This window comes from Salvia miltiorrhiza, chromosome 1 (assembly GCF_028751815.1).
Source record: "Salvia miltiorrhiza cultivar Shanhuang (shh) chromosome 1, IMPLAD_Smil_shh, whole genome shotgun sequence".
Lineage (NCBI taxonomy): Eukaryota > Viridiplantae > Streptophyta > Magnoliopsida > Lamiales > Lamiaceae > Salvia > Salvia miltiorrhiza.
In genome coordinates, this window is record NC_080387.1 from 74,900,320 (window position 1) to 74,917,384 (window position 17,065).

Below are 17,065 nucleotides of genomic sequence, written 5' to 3' on the forward strand. Positions count from 1 at the left end.
TGTATTGTAGTAAATGACGAGATTGAAATATAATATAATGACACTAACACTAACACTAAATGACACTAACAATAACACTATCTTGGAATGACATTAACACTAGTTAAGACTAAATAACACTATCTCGAAATGATACTAACACTATATTGAAATGGCACTAATACTAAATGACACTATCATGTTATCGAAATTACAATGTATACTCAGGTGTACCGTGTATAGGAGATTTTGTGGTATTTTTTTGATTTGAGGTTTGTTGTAAAGATTATTAATGTTTTTACTTTATTAATATATTGCTTCAAATATGGGCAAGTTTGTTGTCGGGACACATTCAAGTGGTGGTTACTCAGAAAAACTCAACCAGTACTTATGATTGGTCAGAAGAGCATGTCTTATCTTATGAAACAAAATGATTCCATTTTTAAATTTTTTTTTTTTTTAAATTACCTTACCTCAGAAGCCACGCATAAAAACAAGATTAAATATGGGTGATGGGGAGTGAATCTACAATAAAGTTTAGAATGATACCTAATAAATAAATAAATTAACTTTATTTATGCAAGAAAAATTATACTCCCTCCGTCCTGACCAAGACGCTACATTTGCTTTTCGGCACGGAATTTAAGGAGTTGTAGATTAATGTTTTAAGTGTGTAATAATAAAGTGATAAAGTATGAGAGAAAAAGTAATAAAGTGATAAAGTAAGAAAGAGAAAGTAATAAAGTGATAAAGTAGGAGAGAGAATGTAATAAGGAAATACTTAATTAGTGTTAATTAAGTGTTTAAAATTCCTTATTTTTGCCAAATATAGAAATGTAGCATCTTCGTTGGGACGGCTCAAAAAGGAATATGTAGCATCTTGGGCGGGACGAAGGGAGTATATGGTTTAATTTAATTAGTACTAGCTATGTGTGTAAATATTTGTCTTAGATTGGTTAATTAATTAACTTAATTAATATGATTAAAATACAATGTTCTTATTAAAATTAGGCTCAACATCCTTTAAAAGAACTTAGAAGGAGAGAGAGTAATTCAAACTTATATAATATATTGGAAATTAACGTGATCATTATCAAGTCGATATAGACAGAGAGTAAGGCACATGGTAAGTAATAATTGTAACCAAACTCAAAATTTGAACAAACTTATTTTCATCACTGATAACAGAATAATACATAACAAGAATTCAGACCAACAAAATAATGTTAACGACACCCCGCCAATAATTAAACCAAAAAAATGAACAAATAAAATTAACAATTACATCAATTAACAACAATTATTATTAAATCATACCAATATCAAATTAGTAGACCAAACCCTAGCTAGTACTTTTAGTACTAGACTTATCAATTCATCAACTTCTCGTCGGAATAATCTCCAAGGCTGTCGTCCGATGCTGAATCGTCTGTGGGCCCCACGAGACACTTGTGATCAAGACCTCGAGCTCGAATAATTTGATCCTCGATCATCTCGTTAGATAATCCCCATTTCTTGAGCTGATCTAGCTGGTGGTGCAGAGCGAGGCTGTATTCGCCATCGGGGCCGAGCTCTAGGACTCGGTATTCGCAGTTAGTCGGATTAGTTAGGCCCTCAAACTGATCAACAGTCCAATTGAACCATTTCATCAGAAATAGAAGAATAGTGAGTCCATGGGAGACTACTATCAAATTCATTTCATTGCTAAACTTGTTGGATTCCATGTCCCTCCATAGCCCTTCAAGAAAAGCTGAAAATTGTGGTTAGGTTTAATTAGGACACTATAATTTTATTGAGTTGTAACGACAGTGCAAAATAATCTAGATAGCAATTGAATTGATCCAAGGTTAATGAGGAAACTATACAAAGTTGATATATATAAGAAATTTGTAACTAATTTAGGTATACCATTATAAACCCCTTTAACATTGCATATGTTATTAAATATAAAAATCCATAATGTTGATACAAATTAATGTCAAAAGTGCATAATATATTAACTCGAAAACAAATTAATTATTGATATATATAATGCATTATCAAAAGATGCATGACTATATTATATAATAATGCATTAATTGTTCTATACACTTGATCAGATCCAACGTATCATACTTATAGTATCTCATTCAAATTCTCACTTATTTTCAAATTTTCAATTTTTTTTTTCATCTTTTCTTCTTCAATTAATCTCAATTTTGTATGTTTTAGTTTAACATGTGACCTAAGATAAGAGCATTCTTTTACGAAAATGTCAGTATCACACATAATAAATAAAACACAATTTAAAATAGAAGATCTCGTGTGCCGAATAACTTAATTACTATAACATTAGTTAGATAAAATAAATAAAAGCATAACTATCTCTAGAATCCTAACTAACCATATTAATATCTCATTGTATCTCTCATTTTCAATTTTCCATTTCTTTTCTTCAATCTCAATTTCATAGCATCAGGCCTAATAAGAGCCTTCTATTGCGAAAACGTCAGTATCACATAGAACAGACACTACTAGAAAAATAAGTATACATATCACTGCATACACGACACTTTTCATAAAAAAAACGTCATATATGACTATATGAGCGCTTTTTTGGCATATATGACGTTTTTTTTTTATAAAAAAGTGTCATGTATGAGCGCTTTTTTGGACATATATGACGTTTTAAAATAGAAGATCTCGTGTGTCGAAGAACTTACTAGAAACCCTATCGTAGACATCGGCACTGGATTCACCATTAGGAACTCTGTAGAAGAACTTTCCATACCTATTCCTGCTCCTCTTGATCTTCCTCCTCTCCTCCACATCTTGAAAATTCCCAAAATGCTGCTCCCTCAATCTGCACTCTTCTCGAACTCCCACGATCCGATCCTTCTCGAAGGTTCCACCCCGGCAGATGATCTCCTCCATGGTCTCCCTCGTCCTACTCGACGGCGAGACGTAGAACAGCGCCTTCCACCCCTCGTTGTCCGAGACGATCTCCTTGATTTCCCGGCCCGCCGCCTGGGCTTGGCCGATGCCCTTCTTGATCAGCTTGATCTTGTAGTTGGGGACGTACTCGAGGACCGCCTCGTCCTCGTTCACCTCGCTCTCGCCGTGGCGCACCAGAATGATGCGCCGCGGGAGGTGGCGGTGGCGGTGGTGGTGGTCGGAGAAGGTGTTGAGGTTTCCGGTAGTAGACATTTTTTGTGTGTAGGGTTTTGGTGAATGATCAGGTTTTTGTGTCGGTAATTTGGATGAGTGTGTGTGGTGTATGTTTTTATAGTAGTTGGAGTTTTGTCTTGTAGTTGAATCTTTTTGTTCAAGAAAAAGGAGGAAACGAAGGCTTGTTTTACGGTGCATTGAAGACTTTGAATTGAATGTTTGGTACAAAATAATCAAGGTATCATATTCCTCAGCACTTTACCCAATATTTTGCAACAAATACTCCTTCCGTCCTGTCTTTTGAGATAAAATTTTTGAACACGATCTCAAAATAGATGGGACGACTCAAAAATGAATTTGTCTCAAATGAGGTGTGACGAAAAGAGTTTTTTTTTTTTTTGAACTAAACATAATTTATTTCATTTATGCACACCCATCGTACATGAGATCTTCTTTCCCACTTTTAATGTCTCACTGTACGTATATGTATCCTATTTATAATTTGTTATAAGTTTTAATCATTTTTTCTTTAATTGTAATGTATATTTTAACATAATATTATGATAATTAACTAAAATTCACAAATTCAATTAGAGTTTATAACTTTTCTCAATTTTTTTTAATTTTTGAATTAATAATGGATTATTATGGTTAATTAAGTAATCTAAACTTAGGGGTATTAAATTTTTTGCTAATAAATATTAAATATTGTTAATTACATAATAGTAATTTTTTTGTAATAAATAGTTATTAAATGGTGAAATTAATAGTGGCTGGACACGGTGAGACACAATTTTTATTGGACCCAATAATTATATATTTTTTTCCAACCAAAAAAAATTAGAATTGTAATTTTTGAGTTAAATATCCACTCAAATAAACGAATAGAGTAATATTATACATTCATATTTACAATAATATCTGGCACATTTGTCATCTCCAAAGAAAATGCGAGTAATATATAAGTCTACTAGCTAAGTTTTGTTTCTTGAATAAAAAAAAACTAGTCTCTCGACTTTTCTCATGCAGAACTCTGAACCGCGTTTGAATAATTTGAAATTCAGCAAATGATTTATGCTCTCATTACAAAATTATTGGAATAATTCAACTCTGAAATGAAACTTCGAATACGAGTGGGTACTAATATTATACTACTAATTAATAGAAATAGAATTGAGTACATACAAACAAAAAACTATGTTGACTATATGTATAAAAATGTACTTCTATTTTCTTCTATAAGATTACTAAGTCAATCTTTACGAGTTAATATATACTACTATTTTCTTATTCAAACTACATTCCAGTAATAATTATCTATTGCAAATCAAACTTATCGTCTCATTTAGGGTGTATCAATTAATTAATGAAGCGTAATATATAGGACAAGTGGACAACTAGCATACTTAACTGAGTCAGATGATTTTTTAGGACAATAACTTATGTTGATTTGAAAATTAGGACACAAACTTTCGGACTTGTAAAAATAGGACACTAATTTTTTTTAGAGTAAAATAGGAAACTAATTAATAAACGTCGTAAAACTAGGACATTTCTCGACCGATAGTTGGCCGAGAAATATCCTACGGGTGCAACACTTATTAATTAGTATCCTATTTTACTCTAAAAAAAATTAGTATCCTATTTTTACAAGTCCGAAAGTTTTGATTCTAATTTCCAAATCAGCCTAAGTTACTGTCCTAAAAAATCGTAGAACTATGGGTAAACAAAAATAGTAGTCTATTTTTTTACCCATAGTTATAAAATAAAAAGATAAAACACACAATGTTAATAAAATATAAAGTCTAGTCTAGAATTCATGACCAACGTAAATTAGGGATTAGGACCGGATTATATCGTACGGTTTCCACTTAGGACACAAAGTTTCGACGAAATTAATGTGAAATTCTCTCTCTCTCTCTCTCTCTCTCTCTCTCTCTCTCTCTCAAAGTTTCGACGAAATTAATGTGAAATTTTGAGGCGATTTCTCGCACTCGCGAATAAAGCTATTGATTTGTATATATCACAATTGAATGTTGACTATGACTTCGTCATATAATACACAAATAAGTAGGCAAGAATTTCCATTGGAAGACTAAACTTGTACGGCTTTCGGAGGTCGTAGTTTTCGAGTCAAATTTTTTTTTTTAGCATTCCACCGTACAATTTATTTTTTTGTTACTTAAAAATTATGCATAATCAAAATAATAATGACGAATAATAATAAAAATTATGTATAAATTATTGCTTTATTGAAGCTAGGGCTGGGAATCGGGTCGGGATCGGGTACCCCACCCGAAAAAATCGGGTACTCGATCTTGAATAAAACCAAAACCCTATACCCAACCCCGAACCCAAAAAAAAATCGGGTACCCTAATACCCGACTAAGGTATTCGGGTACCCTAAATTACCCGGTCAAAATTGCATCTTTCAAGTTAAACTGTAAAAATCGGGTATTCGGGTTTTAGGGTACCCGATTTGGCTTGATCGCGTATTATTTTCTTTTAAAAAATTTTGAAAATTTGAATTTCAATTCAAAATTTTACAGATTTTTAAATTAAATTTAATTAAATAATTTATAATTATTAATTAAAAAAAGGATATTTCAAGTATACCCGATTTTTTTTAGCACCCTAAATACCCGAACACATTTTTCGAGTATAGGCTAGGGTACCCGATACCCGATTTTTTCAGGTCGAATAATCGGATACCCTATACCCGAACCCTATCTGCCCACCCCTAATTGAAGCCACCCCTAATTGAAGCCATCACACAAATACAAATGTGAAAAAGAGTGTGGTCCCTAGAGTTGGGCCTAAAAAAGGGCTTTTTGTTCAGTTCCCATGATAGGCTTAAGGCCCACAAGGATTATTATTTGTTTGTATTATTACATAAATTAATACTCCCTCCGTCCCGCCGCGAATCTTGAGGCAATTATTTTCGGCACGAGAATTTTAAAAAAATTAGTGTGTTAAGTGTGGTAGGTGAAAAGTGAAAAGATGAATAAATGAATTTTTTTTTGCCATATAAGGAAATAACTCAAGATTCGTAGGACGGCCGAAAAAGGAAAGTAACTCAAAATTCGTGGGATGGAGGGAGTATAATTTAATATTCAAATTATTGATTATTTAATAACTAAACTATTGCGAACTAGCAAAAATATCCCTAAATTCAATGTTCGAATACAAAAAATATTTTAAAAAATAAGGTTGCATTTTCCTTATCAAGGAAGATTACAGCACGTGTTTAACGTGAATTATGATTTATCAATGATCATTGATGGCCAAAGGATTTCTTCTTCTTTTTTTCTCTCCTTTCTCTATTATTTCTAGACGATGAAATATAGTGATTTTGCATTTTAATATACTTTATCAGAAAATATTTTTAAAAAAAAACTTATGGCCATAACTAGTTTTCATGTTTGAATAGCATTTAATTAGGACCATTTAATCGTTGAAAAAGAAAATTGTGCATAATTTTGATCTCACCTAACTTGTGAAGAATAATACGTGTTAAGATAAAGCACAACATATATAATCCTAATCCCCTATAAACCAACAAATAATAGCGTGAAAGCAAAGCAAATATATGTATAATTAATATCCTTCCTTAATTAAGGCTAAGCACAAATCTAAGAAATATCGACATGTCAGAATCCATTCACTAATTTTAGGGTTCAATTATCTCATTTGCTTGCTTAAAAGAAGCATGATTAATTGATGATGCAACAATTTATTCTTCTAAAACAGAACTAATTATTAATTAAGATGGATACAATTGCGTGTGCGTGTATGGTCCTATTTGAAAAGAAAAATATTTGTGAGCTGTCCCACATCGACTGTGTAAATTTTTGTAGGTTATAAGTAATTCTTGGAATATTAATAAATTTGCTAGTTTTTAAATTAAGCCGTTTTGATGGATGAAAAAGGGTGGAATACATATTTTTTTTTCCCATTCTTTTCACATGTTTTTTTAATTTGAAATTTTTCTTAGAGCAAAAATGAAATTTTTTTCTTGGCGGCTCATTTCCTCAACTTTTCACTCTGATAATATTATCAAAAGTTATAGGAGTGATAACATTTTTTCATATTATATATTTTTATCATCTTTCAATTTACCCTCAAAATATACGTTTCCTAACCTATTTTCAGTAATGATTTGACTAACTTGTGGGTCTTTTTCTCCACTCACTAACTTAATAAACTTTTTTTTTTATTTACTTATGTGCCCCTTTCTTCACTCACTAAATAAACAACACAATTTTCTTGCAACTCGTGCCACCCTCTTTTAGGTCATATTTTTGTGGACGGGGGAATTACAATTTAACTCATCTCTCTATCTATTTCGTTCTCTCTCTTCACTCTTTTCTTTCTTTTTAATTTTTCTCTCTTCGTAATATAATCTAAGAGTCAAGACTAATGATAACCATTCATATGAACAAATTAATAAAATTAAACGGCAGTAGTATAGAAATTCCAAAATATCCTAATAACAAAAAAATAGGTTCTTAACTATTTCTTATGATTAATTAATTATATATCGTTTAATCTTATTTCACTATAGCCGCCCTCAAACTTCAATTGGTAAATTTGAATAGAAGTGCAGAATGGCCATCAAGAATGACAAATAATCATGTGATTGAAAACTCATCCGATCAAAGAAAATATGAGATACCTATAATGCACCAAAAATACACTCTTAAAATCAACAAATAATTTTTAACATTATTACTAGACTTATAGCTTAATCCCCAAATAAAATAAGTAGTAGACATTTATACACATCATGCAATCTAGAAAAGAAAATGTTGACTTTTATAATCCAAGTGAGTCATCGCCACGTTTTCTATATATACAGCTTATAGCAATGACTATGTCTACTTATTTATTTGATTTCGTCAAACTAAGTTAATGCATAAAACTTGCTGTCTACGTTCCAAAACACACACACACACACGCCAATACATGTATAAATACATCTATTTTTTCTCATTGAATCCCTACTTCAACATACTCAAAAAACAATCAAAACCAAGCATGCATATTATTTCTCCCCAAGCAAACATTTTCAAGAGAACATCTTCATCAAATTTCTTAAACAAAAATCCCATGGATAGCTACGCAGGTTATAACAATTATCTACCTCCATATAATTTGGAGCCATCAAACATCAATGGATACCCTTCATCTTTCTGCCCCGACTTTGATTTTTCAAGCAAACAACATCACCCGAAAACGTCCCACATGATCAGATGGAACTCGGGCAAGAGGGTCGACCCGAGGCTTCTGGGCATGCTAGAGATGTTCGGGGAGATCTATGTTGAACGGCGTGAGTTCTTCGACAAGATCTTCCACGGAGATCACGAGGAGGTGTTCAAGAAGATCGGGCACGCGTTGAAGACGAAGAAGAAGCAGATGAGCAAGAGTGGGAGCATGAAGAGGAGCACGAGCATGAGGGCCATCAGACAAAGAGGGTTAGATGCAGAAGAGATTAATGAGTTAAGAGCTGAGAGGTTTAAGATTAGAACACCAAATGTGATTGTGGCTGAAGGTGATGAACAAGGTGCTCAAGCTGCGAATGATTCAAAATAATTTTATGGCATTCTTTGTAATTAATATTCCTTTTTTTAAAAAAAAAACCAATAAGTTTGGTGCTGTAATTGGAAACTTGTAAATTAATTACCAGAAAGTGCATATAGTGTAACTATTTTTATTTTATTTTATTTTCAATTGTATTTCCATGGAAAACTTGTAAGCCAGAAAGTGCATATAAATAAAACTATTTAATTTTTATTTCAATTGAATTTCTATTGTTACTATTATACCCTACCTTATGTGATTTTTGTTACTGAATAAACAGAAATATTAAAGGTCGCGACAAATTACACAAAACCAACAAGAAACTAGAACGATAATTAAGATTACCACATTCTCATAATTTCCAAATAATGTTCTGAGACAAATGACACAAAACCAATAAGAAGATAAAACGATTATAAGGCTGCAAAGCCAAATCTTCTATTAAATCCTTGTGCAACATGAAACAAAATATTTTACCACTAATATAATAAGAAACCCTAATACCTAATATAATAAGAAACCCTAGAACCTATGCCTCCTCGGCATCTTAGGGGAGGGAGGAATATCTATGCCTCCTCGGGGAGAGGGGGAGGAGTACCCATGCCTCTTCGGTGTCTTAGGGAAGAAGGAGGAGTACCTATGCCTCATCGGGGAATAGCTATGCCTCCTCGACCTCTCAGGGGATGAGGAGGAGGAATACCTATGGCGCCTACTCGACCTCTCAGGAGATGAGGAGAAGGAGGAGTACCTATGCCTCATCGACGAGTACCTATGGCGTCTCATTATCGTCTTAAGGGAGGGGAAGGAGTACTACGACTCTTCGACATCTCAGGGGAGGAGGGGTACCTATGCCTCATCGGGGAATACCTATGCCTCCTCGACCTCTCAGGAGATGAGGAGGAGGACGATGAGGAGGAGGAGGACGACGAGGAAGAGGAGGACGAGGAGGAGGAGGAGGAGGAGGAAGAAGAGGAGGACGACGAGGAGGAGTACCTATGCCTGATCGATGAGTACCTACGGCGCCTCATTAACGTCTTAAAGGAGGGGGAGGAGTACCTATGCCTCATTGGGGAATACATATGCCTCCTCGACCTCTCAGGAGATGAGGAGGAGGAGGAGGAGGACGGCGAGGAGGAAGAGGAGGAGGACGACGAGGAAGAGGAAGATGAGGAGGAGGACGAGGAGGAGGAGGAGGAGGAAGAGGAGGACGAGGAGGAGGAGGAAGAGGAGGAAGAGGAGGACGAGGAGGAGGAGGACGACGAGGAAGAGGAGGACGAGGAGGAGGAGGAAGAGGAGGACGACGAGGAGTACCTATGCCTGATCGATGAGTACCTACGGCGCCTCATTAACGTCTTAAAGGAGGGGGAGGAGTACCTATGCCTCATTGGGGAATACATATGCCTCCTCGACCTCTCAGGAGATGAGGAGGAGGAGGAGGAGGACGACGAGGAGGAAGAGGAGGAGGACGAGGACGAGGAGGAAGAGGAGGAGGACGACGAGGAGGAGGACGAGGAGGAGGAGGAAGAGAAGGACGACGAGGAAGAGGAAGATGAGGAGGAGGACGAGGAGGAGGAGGAAGAGGAGGACGACGAGGAGGAGGAAGAGGAGTACCTATGCCTGATCGATGAGTACCTACGGCGCCTCATTAACGTCGTCTTAAGGGAGGGGGAGGAGTACCTACGCCTCTTCGGTGTCTTAGGGAAGAAGGAGGAGTACCTATGCCTCATCGGGGAATACATATGCCTCCTCGACCTCTCAGGAGACGAGGACGAGGAGGAGGATGAGGAGGACGACGAGGAGGAGGACGAGGACGACGGGGAAGAAGAGGACGAGGACGAGGACGACGAGGAAGAAGAGGACGACGAGGAAGAGGAAGAGGAGGACGACGACGAGGAGGAGGAGGACGACGAGGACGAGGACGACGAGGAAGAAGAGGACGACAAGGAGGAGGAAGAGGAGGACGACGAGGAGGAGGACGAGGACGACGAGGAAGAAGAGGACGACAAGGAGGAGGAAGAGGAGGAGTACCTACGCTTCCTCGACGTCTCACAAACGGAGATTCTCCCACGCTTCTTCATCGTCTTCGAGCTCCCAACTTCAGGCAAATTATTCTCCAACGCCACAACCAAATTCCCAAAATACTTCCTCGTAACCGAGGTCAGATTCATAAGCTTCATCCTAAACCCCCTAAATTCCTCCCCACAACGCTCACCCTCGATCTCCTTCTCCACGCAATGCTGCAGCCTCTCGACCGCCGCCTCCGCCTCCCCCTGCAGGTACTCTAACGATTTCGTCTTCCCCTCCTCCGACGACGACAAATAGTACCCGTACACGTAGCTCCACTTGAGCACGCGCCGGCACTCCACAATCTGCTCCCACGCCTCCGCCACGAACTCCATCGCCCCCACGCACCGCGCCCTCGCCCGCTCCAAATCGGCCATCGCCACCTTCCCCGATTTGTCGTTGAATTCCCACCTCTTGTAGTAATGGGAGTATCTCTTCACATCATCCCTTGCCTTCATTTTTAAGCTCCTCTCACCTTCATCTCTACACTTGTTCCATCTGTGGTTTCTCCACGGCCTGCCGCAGATCCAACAGAAGTGGAACCTGCACGGATAGCTGCAAGCAATGGTGGCCGGACGTAGTAAGAGGTCAGGGGGGCTTAAGCCCCCACCAAGCAAAAAATTCTATTTTAACTTTTTTTAATAAGGATATTAATAATTATCATGTAAATACACAAATTTTTAGTCAAATTAAATCAAGCTAAAATCTATGACTTTAAAAGGTTTGAATAAGCAAGCTAAAACACTCCACAAATTCAAGCAAAAATGATACAAAAAATTGAAAATCATAAAGTATTGAAAGTTTATGTATTTTCATACAAAAATATAAATTCATGTGAGAATTTATTGGTTTTTTGTGAGAAAGTTTATGTATTGTCATACAATACAAAAAATTCAAGTTTTATGTATTGTCATACAAAAACAGTCCTTTTTTCTATAAAATCGTCAAATTATTGGTTTTTTTGTAAGAAATTTCATGCATATTATTTTTTAAGAATCTCGAAATCAAAATTTTTAAAATATTTGTGTCTACCTGCAAGTCATGTGGTTGCAGCCATTTTTTTTCTGAATCGGGCGGTGGCATTTAGGGCACGGCTTCGTGAAGGCGACGATCCACTTCGTGCTCTCGGCCTCCGATTGGTTCTTCTCCGCCCACGCCGCCACCGCCTTGCACGACACGGGGCGGTGGCGCTCGGCCGCGCAGCGGAAGCAGAACTCGTGGGAGCAGTCGCAGACGACGTAGCAGCTTTCGCCTTCGCTTTCTCCCCCGACGTCGTCGAACTCGATTGCCCTATCGCATCCGGCGGCCGGGCACCACTTTCTTCTCCGGCTCGATTCGACGTAGCTTCGCCGGAGATGTTGGTAGTACTTTTCTATTTCATCTTCCGATGCGAATATTGAAACCATGTCGGAGGTCACGGCGGCTCCGCAGCCGGGCTCCGGGCAGCGGAGGGTCAGGCAGGCGGCGCCGTCGTTGATCGCGGTTGCGATGTAGATTTTCCAGCACTGCGCGCAGAAGAGATGGCGGCCGCAGGCGGCGGAGGCCACTTTTCCGGGGCGGATTTCTTCGAAGCAGATGTTGCAGAGCTGTTTGGACGTCGATCCTTGCTCCGCGGCGGGCTCTTGGGCGGCGGAGAACCATTCGTCGTAGGCGGCGGAGGGGTTCCAGTAGTTGCGGCAGAGGAGGGAGCAGGCGACGCCTCTGGGGACGGATAGGACGCCGGCGACTGTGGAGATGTCGTTTTCTTGGAGGTGTTTAATGTCTTCTTCTGTTAGGATTTTGTAGGGTTTTTGGCGGCCGGTGATGGCGGAGTGGTCGGGGTCATTGCCTTCCGCCGCCTCCTCCGCCCAATCGTTGCCGGTGCCGCTTTGGTGGTAGAAATTATCTTCGAAATCCATGGAAAGTTTTGAATTTAGGTTAACTAGGTTATGGGAGTTAATATATACTCCCTCCGTCCACTAATTGTTGGCCTACTTGTCTTTTTGATTCGTCCACCAATCTATGTCCTATTTATTTTGGGTAAGTTTATGTTCATATTTTAATCAAAATTGTGGGTCCCTTTAATAAATTGTGGCCTAATTGCATTAACTTTAATAAATTGTGAGTTCATTTATCCACTCAACTAATAAAAATACATTTTTTCTTAAAACTCGTGTTTTGCCTCCTAGGCCAACAATTAATGGACGGAGGGAGTATAATTCTAGCTAATAATAAGGGTTAAATAAATATAAATACGACTCTAAGGTTTGTAGCAACAAATAAATAGGTCCTTAACTATGTATATTTATCTAAATATATGTATATAAAAAAAAAACTATGTATATTTATCTAAATGGTCTGATCCTTGATTACATATAGGAATAGGATACAGTAAATATTTTACAAAAATGGCTCGAAATAATTGTGCATATATATGGCATTCTTTTTAAATTTTCCCTTTTCTTTTTTCATCCATTAATAAGTTCGTTTTGTAATTGGAAACTTGTAAATTAGTAAGAAGAAAGTGTATATAGTATAATTTATTTTTTTCAATTGAATATCGTCTTTTGTTATATCGCAATTTCAATTAATGGAAACTTGTAAATTAAGCAGAAGTGCATATAAATATTGAATTTCTGTTGTTGCTATATTATAAAACCATGCATCATTCTATTAGAATTTAGCATCAGCCATGCATTAAACAAAAATGACACAAAACCATTAAAATTATTCAGAAACAAAAATGACACCAAACCAACAAGAAACTAGGCGTCTAATGGCGAGACTAAACTTTCAATGTAGACATCGGAATCTTTCAACGAAACCACATTGCTAAACCCTTTCCCACAAAAAACCAAGAAATTCCCAATCTTGATCAACAAAAACCCACCACCCCAAAAAGGAGCCAAGGCCGGAGAAATATGGAGAGGATTACATTTCTGATCAAGAACCACCACTTTCTCCCAAGACTCCTTCTTCTTCATCCAAATATCCACGCAACTCGAATCCTCGAGCATGTAGTATGCCAAAAGGCATTCTCCGATCACCCCAATCAACCACCGGAAGCCTTCCGAGCACTCCGGCAGCTCCACCGCCCCAATCACCTCCCTCTTCAAGTCGAAAGCAACCACGCCTCGTCTATCACACCTCTCCCAGTGAAGACTCCCACTTGCTAACATCCCCATCCTCATTCCATCCCCAAGTATACTAATACCATTCGGCTTCTTCCATGAATCCCAACCCTTCACTTCCTTCCATGAATCACGCTTCAAGCTATACGTCATAGCTGTAGCCCTGGCACTCCTAGTCGTAGTCGTAGCCGCAAAAACCTTGTAATCGCCACTCGATTCATCCCAACCGAACCCACAACTGTCGTAATATATGTACCTCGTCTTGTAGCCGTCAACGTAAGGAGGCAATTTCTTGGAGATTCCGGTAGATGGGTTCCACAACACAAACTGTTTATTACTTCCAAGGCAAACCAGTCCATTGCAGGAACCCACAATACAATCAAAATCGATTGGGAATTCCAGTTCTAGAGCTTGATCTTCTGAGCTATCGAGTACAGGCCGTCGCATCAGCATTTGTTTAGAGACAGATTTGAGCAACAAAACCTTGTGGCGGGCTAAACTAGGGTTTCTTGCCGAATTTTGAAGGTGGGTTTTGATGAACCATTTGCTGTCGATCAGAGATCGCCATGGTTTCGAAACGCACCTGAATCTTAGGAGTGATTTCACCGGCAGTCTTGACAGTATTTCTTCGATGATTTCTTTATGGATCTCCACCCTCGCTGATTTCGATTTTTGAGGGTTTTGAGAAATTTCTAGGATGGATTGTTCAGCATTTTGTGGGCTGTGGTGTTTAGATAAAACATTAGTTAGCCAAGTTACTGGACAAATAAAAACTCAATTCTATAATACTCCCTCAGTCTACTAATTCAAGGTCTACATTAAAAAACATGAGTTTTAAGAAAAAGTGTACTAATTCAAGGCCTACATGAAAAAACATGAGTTTTAAGAAAAAATGTATTTTTATTAGTTGAGTGGAGAAAGGGATCCACAAAATGTATTGTTTATTGATTGAGTGGAGAAATGGATCCACAAAGTGTATTATTTATTAGTTGAGTGGAGAAAAAGTGTATTGATTATTGGGATCCACCAATTAAAATATGAATAAAAACTTACTAAAAATAGATAGACCTTGAGTTGGTGGACGGACCAAAAAGAAAAGTAGGCCTTGAATTAGTGGACGGAGGGAGTATATAATTAAACTCATATTTGATGAAGCTAATGAACATAAACCACTTACATTTTTGCATCATTCGACAGCATTTTTGCATCATTCGGCAGCAGAGCACTATTCTCAACATAAGAAAGAACCTTCATCATCTTTTCTTCTGTGATAAGATCATAAACTAGCACAACTCTGTTGTCACAATAAGAAACATCCACATTTTGTGCACGAGCATCAATATCTGGTTTCTTCAACTCTTTCGTAATATAATCATAAACTAGTAACTGATCGGACTCATCACTATCTAATCCTTTTCTTTTAAGAAGAAAAAGAAAACGACCATCTTTCAATCCCAACGGTTTTTCAATACCATAAACCGCAACAACAAATGATTTGGCCCACGACCTTTCTTTCCTTACCCAAAGCTCAAAAGACTTGACTCCACACTTGCAATTTCTATAGGTATTTTCATAGGCAATAGCACCCAAAAACCCATGACAATCAACAAGATCATATACAAAATGAATCTCACTAACCGGTGAAGGGATGCAAGAGAAACTTTCATCAGTAAAGTCAAATGATAGAATATCACATACGTCTTCACCACCAAAGGCCGAACCTAGGCGTGCTGGCCAATAACAACTCCCCTCTACATACACACCACACATGTGGTCAATATAAGCATCAGGAGCTGGAATCTCCTTCCAAGAATCACTTTTAAGCGAATACAACTCAGTTTTTTTCTCGAAATTAGAATCACAACTATGTTGATAAAAATATTCACCATCTTCTCGTCCATTGCAGCAGTACCGTCGATGATAGTTTCGTATCAACTTGTAGTCGCCGGATTTAGAATCGTATCCGAGACCACAACCATTGAACGTGGTGTGAGATGGAATGGGTTTCTTGGGCGGAGCAAGAAGTTTCAACTCTTTAGTTCTTAAGTTGCAAAGAACAATTTCTTCATCAAAATCCAAATACAACAATCCGCGACAGGTATTACTACTGACTTCATCTAGTGTTCTATAATCATAAAAGAAAAATTCGAAGCCTTCCTTGGGAGACATGTCTTGGGGAGACATAATAGATAAATAATGCTTTTTATCGCCACCACCATTAAAACTTTTCAAAATATGCTCATCCATTCTACAAAAGCAAAAACAAAAACAGAACTATATTTATACCTCATCTACGAACTCGAAAATACTTTCTCGTAGAGACAATCAAATATCAAATTTATGATCATAAATCGATTTGTAAAACTTCACATACCTTTCTTATACTATAGAATCAAAACTTGAAAACGCTTCAAAGCAACCCAAATCTAGAGAGGGAGAGAATAGAGAGAGAGGGGATGAGGGTTTGTTTGGAACGTGAAGATCAAGGTAAATTGCGGTTGGTTTTGGTATAATAATAATGGCCCACAAGCCTAATATGATGGCCCAGTGACGGATCCAGGATTTTTAAATTGGGGGTGTAAAAAATAATCTTATAAACACTGGTGGAGCTAGGATTTTTTTGAAGGAGCTGAACTTCTACCCGGGAATTTTTTTTAGGCCTTCAATACATTTTAGACATTTTTTTTTACTAAATTACAAATATAATAGTAATAACTCTGTATTTCAAATGCAATATGTGTACTTGCAATTTTTTTGTTTAATTAAGAATTGAGGTAATTGATTGATTAAATGATGGGATTGATCAAAAGAATGAAAAAGAAAGAGATGATGAGCTCTCTTTTTAGTTGGGCCAATTTAAAAATTGAATTTCTCTTTTATTTTGGATTAAAACTTTTAATTATGGGTGCAAAAACTAAATCTAAAATAATTTATATATGAATATTAATATTGCAATTTTTTTTTGGGATGCAGCTGCACCCCTACGTTCCTAGCTGCATCCGCCACTGCTCCGTCCACTAAATGAGTACTTATTTGTGTACTGTACGGGTTTTAAGAAATGTATGAAGTGTAGTGTGAATAGTTTAAGGGTCTCACTTTTTTAGTATATTAATTAAAGAGATGTGTTGGACACATTTGACAAAAAAGGGAAATGGGTACTCATTTTGTGGACGGAGGGAGTATTA

At 37.3% G+C, this 17,065-nt stretch overlaps 4 protein-coding genes across 4 annotated transcripts; 1 reads left to right on the plus strand and 3 right to left on the minus strand.

Moving 5' to 3' along the window:
* Window positions 1–1,263: 1,263 nt before the first annotated feature.
* LOC131006191 (phosphoglycerate mutase-like protein AT74H) lies at window positions 1,264–3,199 on the minus strand. The gene is made up of 2 exons (XM_057933372.1): window positions 2,682–3,199; window positions 1,264–1,729 (listed from the first exon to the last, which is right to left on the minus strand). Exons 1-2 carry the CDS (start codon window positions 3,163–3,165, stop codon window positions 1,350–1,352), a joined length of 864 nt encoding a protein of 287 aa, XP_057789355.1. The 5' UTR covers window positions 3,166–3,199; the 3' UTR covers window positions 1,264–1,349.
* A 4,924-nt stretch (window positions 3,200–8,123) lies between these two features.
* LOC131006192 (uncharacterized) lies at window positions 8,124–8,925 on the plus strand. The gene has a single exon (XM_057933373.1). The coding sequence runs from the start codon at window positions 8,164–8,166 to the stop codon at window positions 8,716–8,718; it is 555 nt and encodes a 184-aa protein (XP_057789356.1). The 5' UTR covers window positions 8,124–8,163; the 3' UTR covers window positions 8,719–8,925.
* Window positions 8,926–9,228: 303 nt separating this feature from the next.
* On the minus strand, window positions 9,229–12,668 carry LOC131013252 (probable E3 ubiquitin-protein ligase ARI10). The gene is made up of 3 exons (XM_057941323.1): window positions 11,803–12,668; window positions 10,318–11,286; window positions 9,229–9,475 (listed from the first exon to the last, which is right to left on the minus strand). The coding sequence occupies exons 1-3, from the start codon at window positions 12,666–12,668 to the stop codon at window positions 9,229–9,231; spliced, it is 2,082 nt and encodes a 693-aa protein (XP_057797306.1).
* Window positions 12,669–13,514: 846 nt separating this feature from the next.
* Window positions 13,515–15,547, minus strand: LOC131013262 (F-box/kelch-repeat protein At3g23880-like). Its single transcript, XM_057941330.1, has 3 exons — window positions 15,519–15,547; window positions 15,058–15,438; window positions 13,515–14,601 (listed from the first exon to the last, which is right to left on the minus strand). The coding sequence occupies exons 1-3, from the start codon at window positions 15,545–15,547 to the stop codon at window positions 13,515–13,517; spliced, it is 1,497 nt and encodes a 498-aa protein (XP_057797313.1).
* Window positions 15,548–17,065: the final 1,518 nt, after the last annotated feature.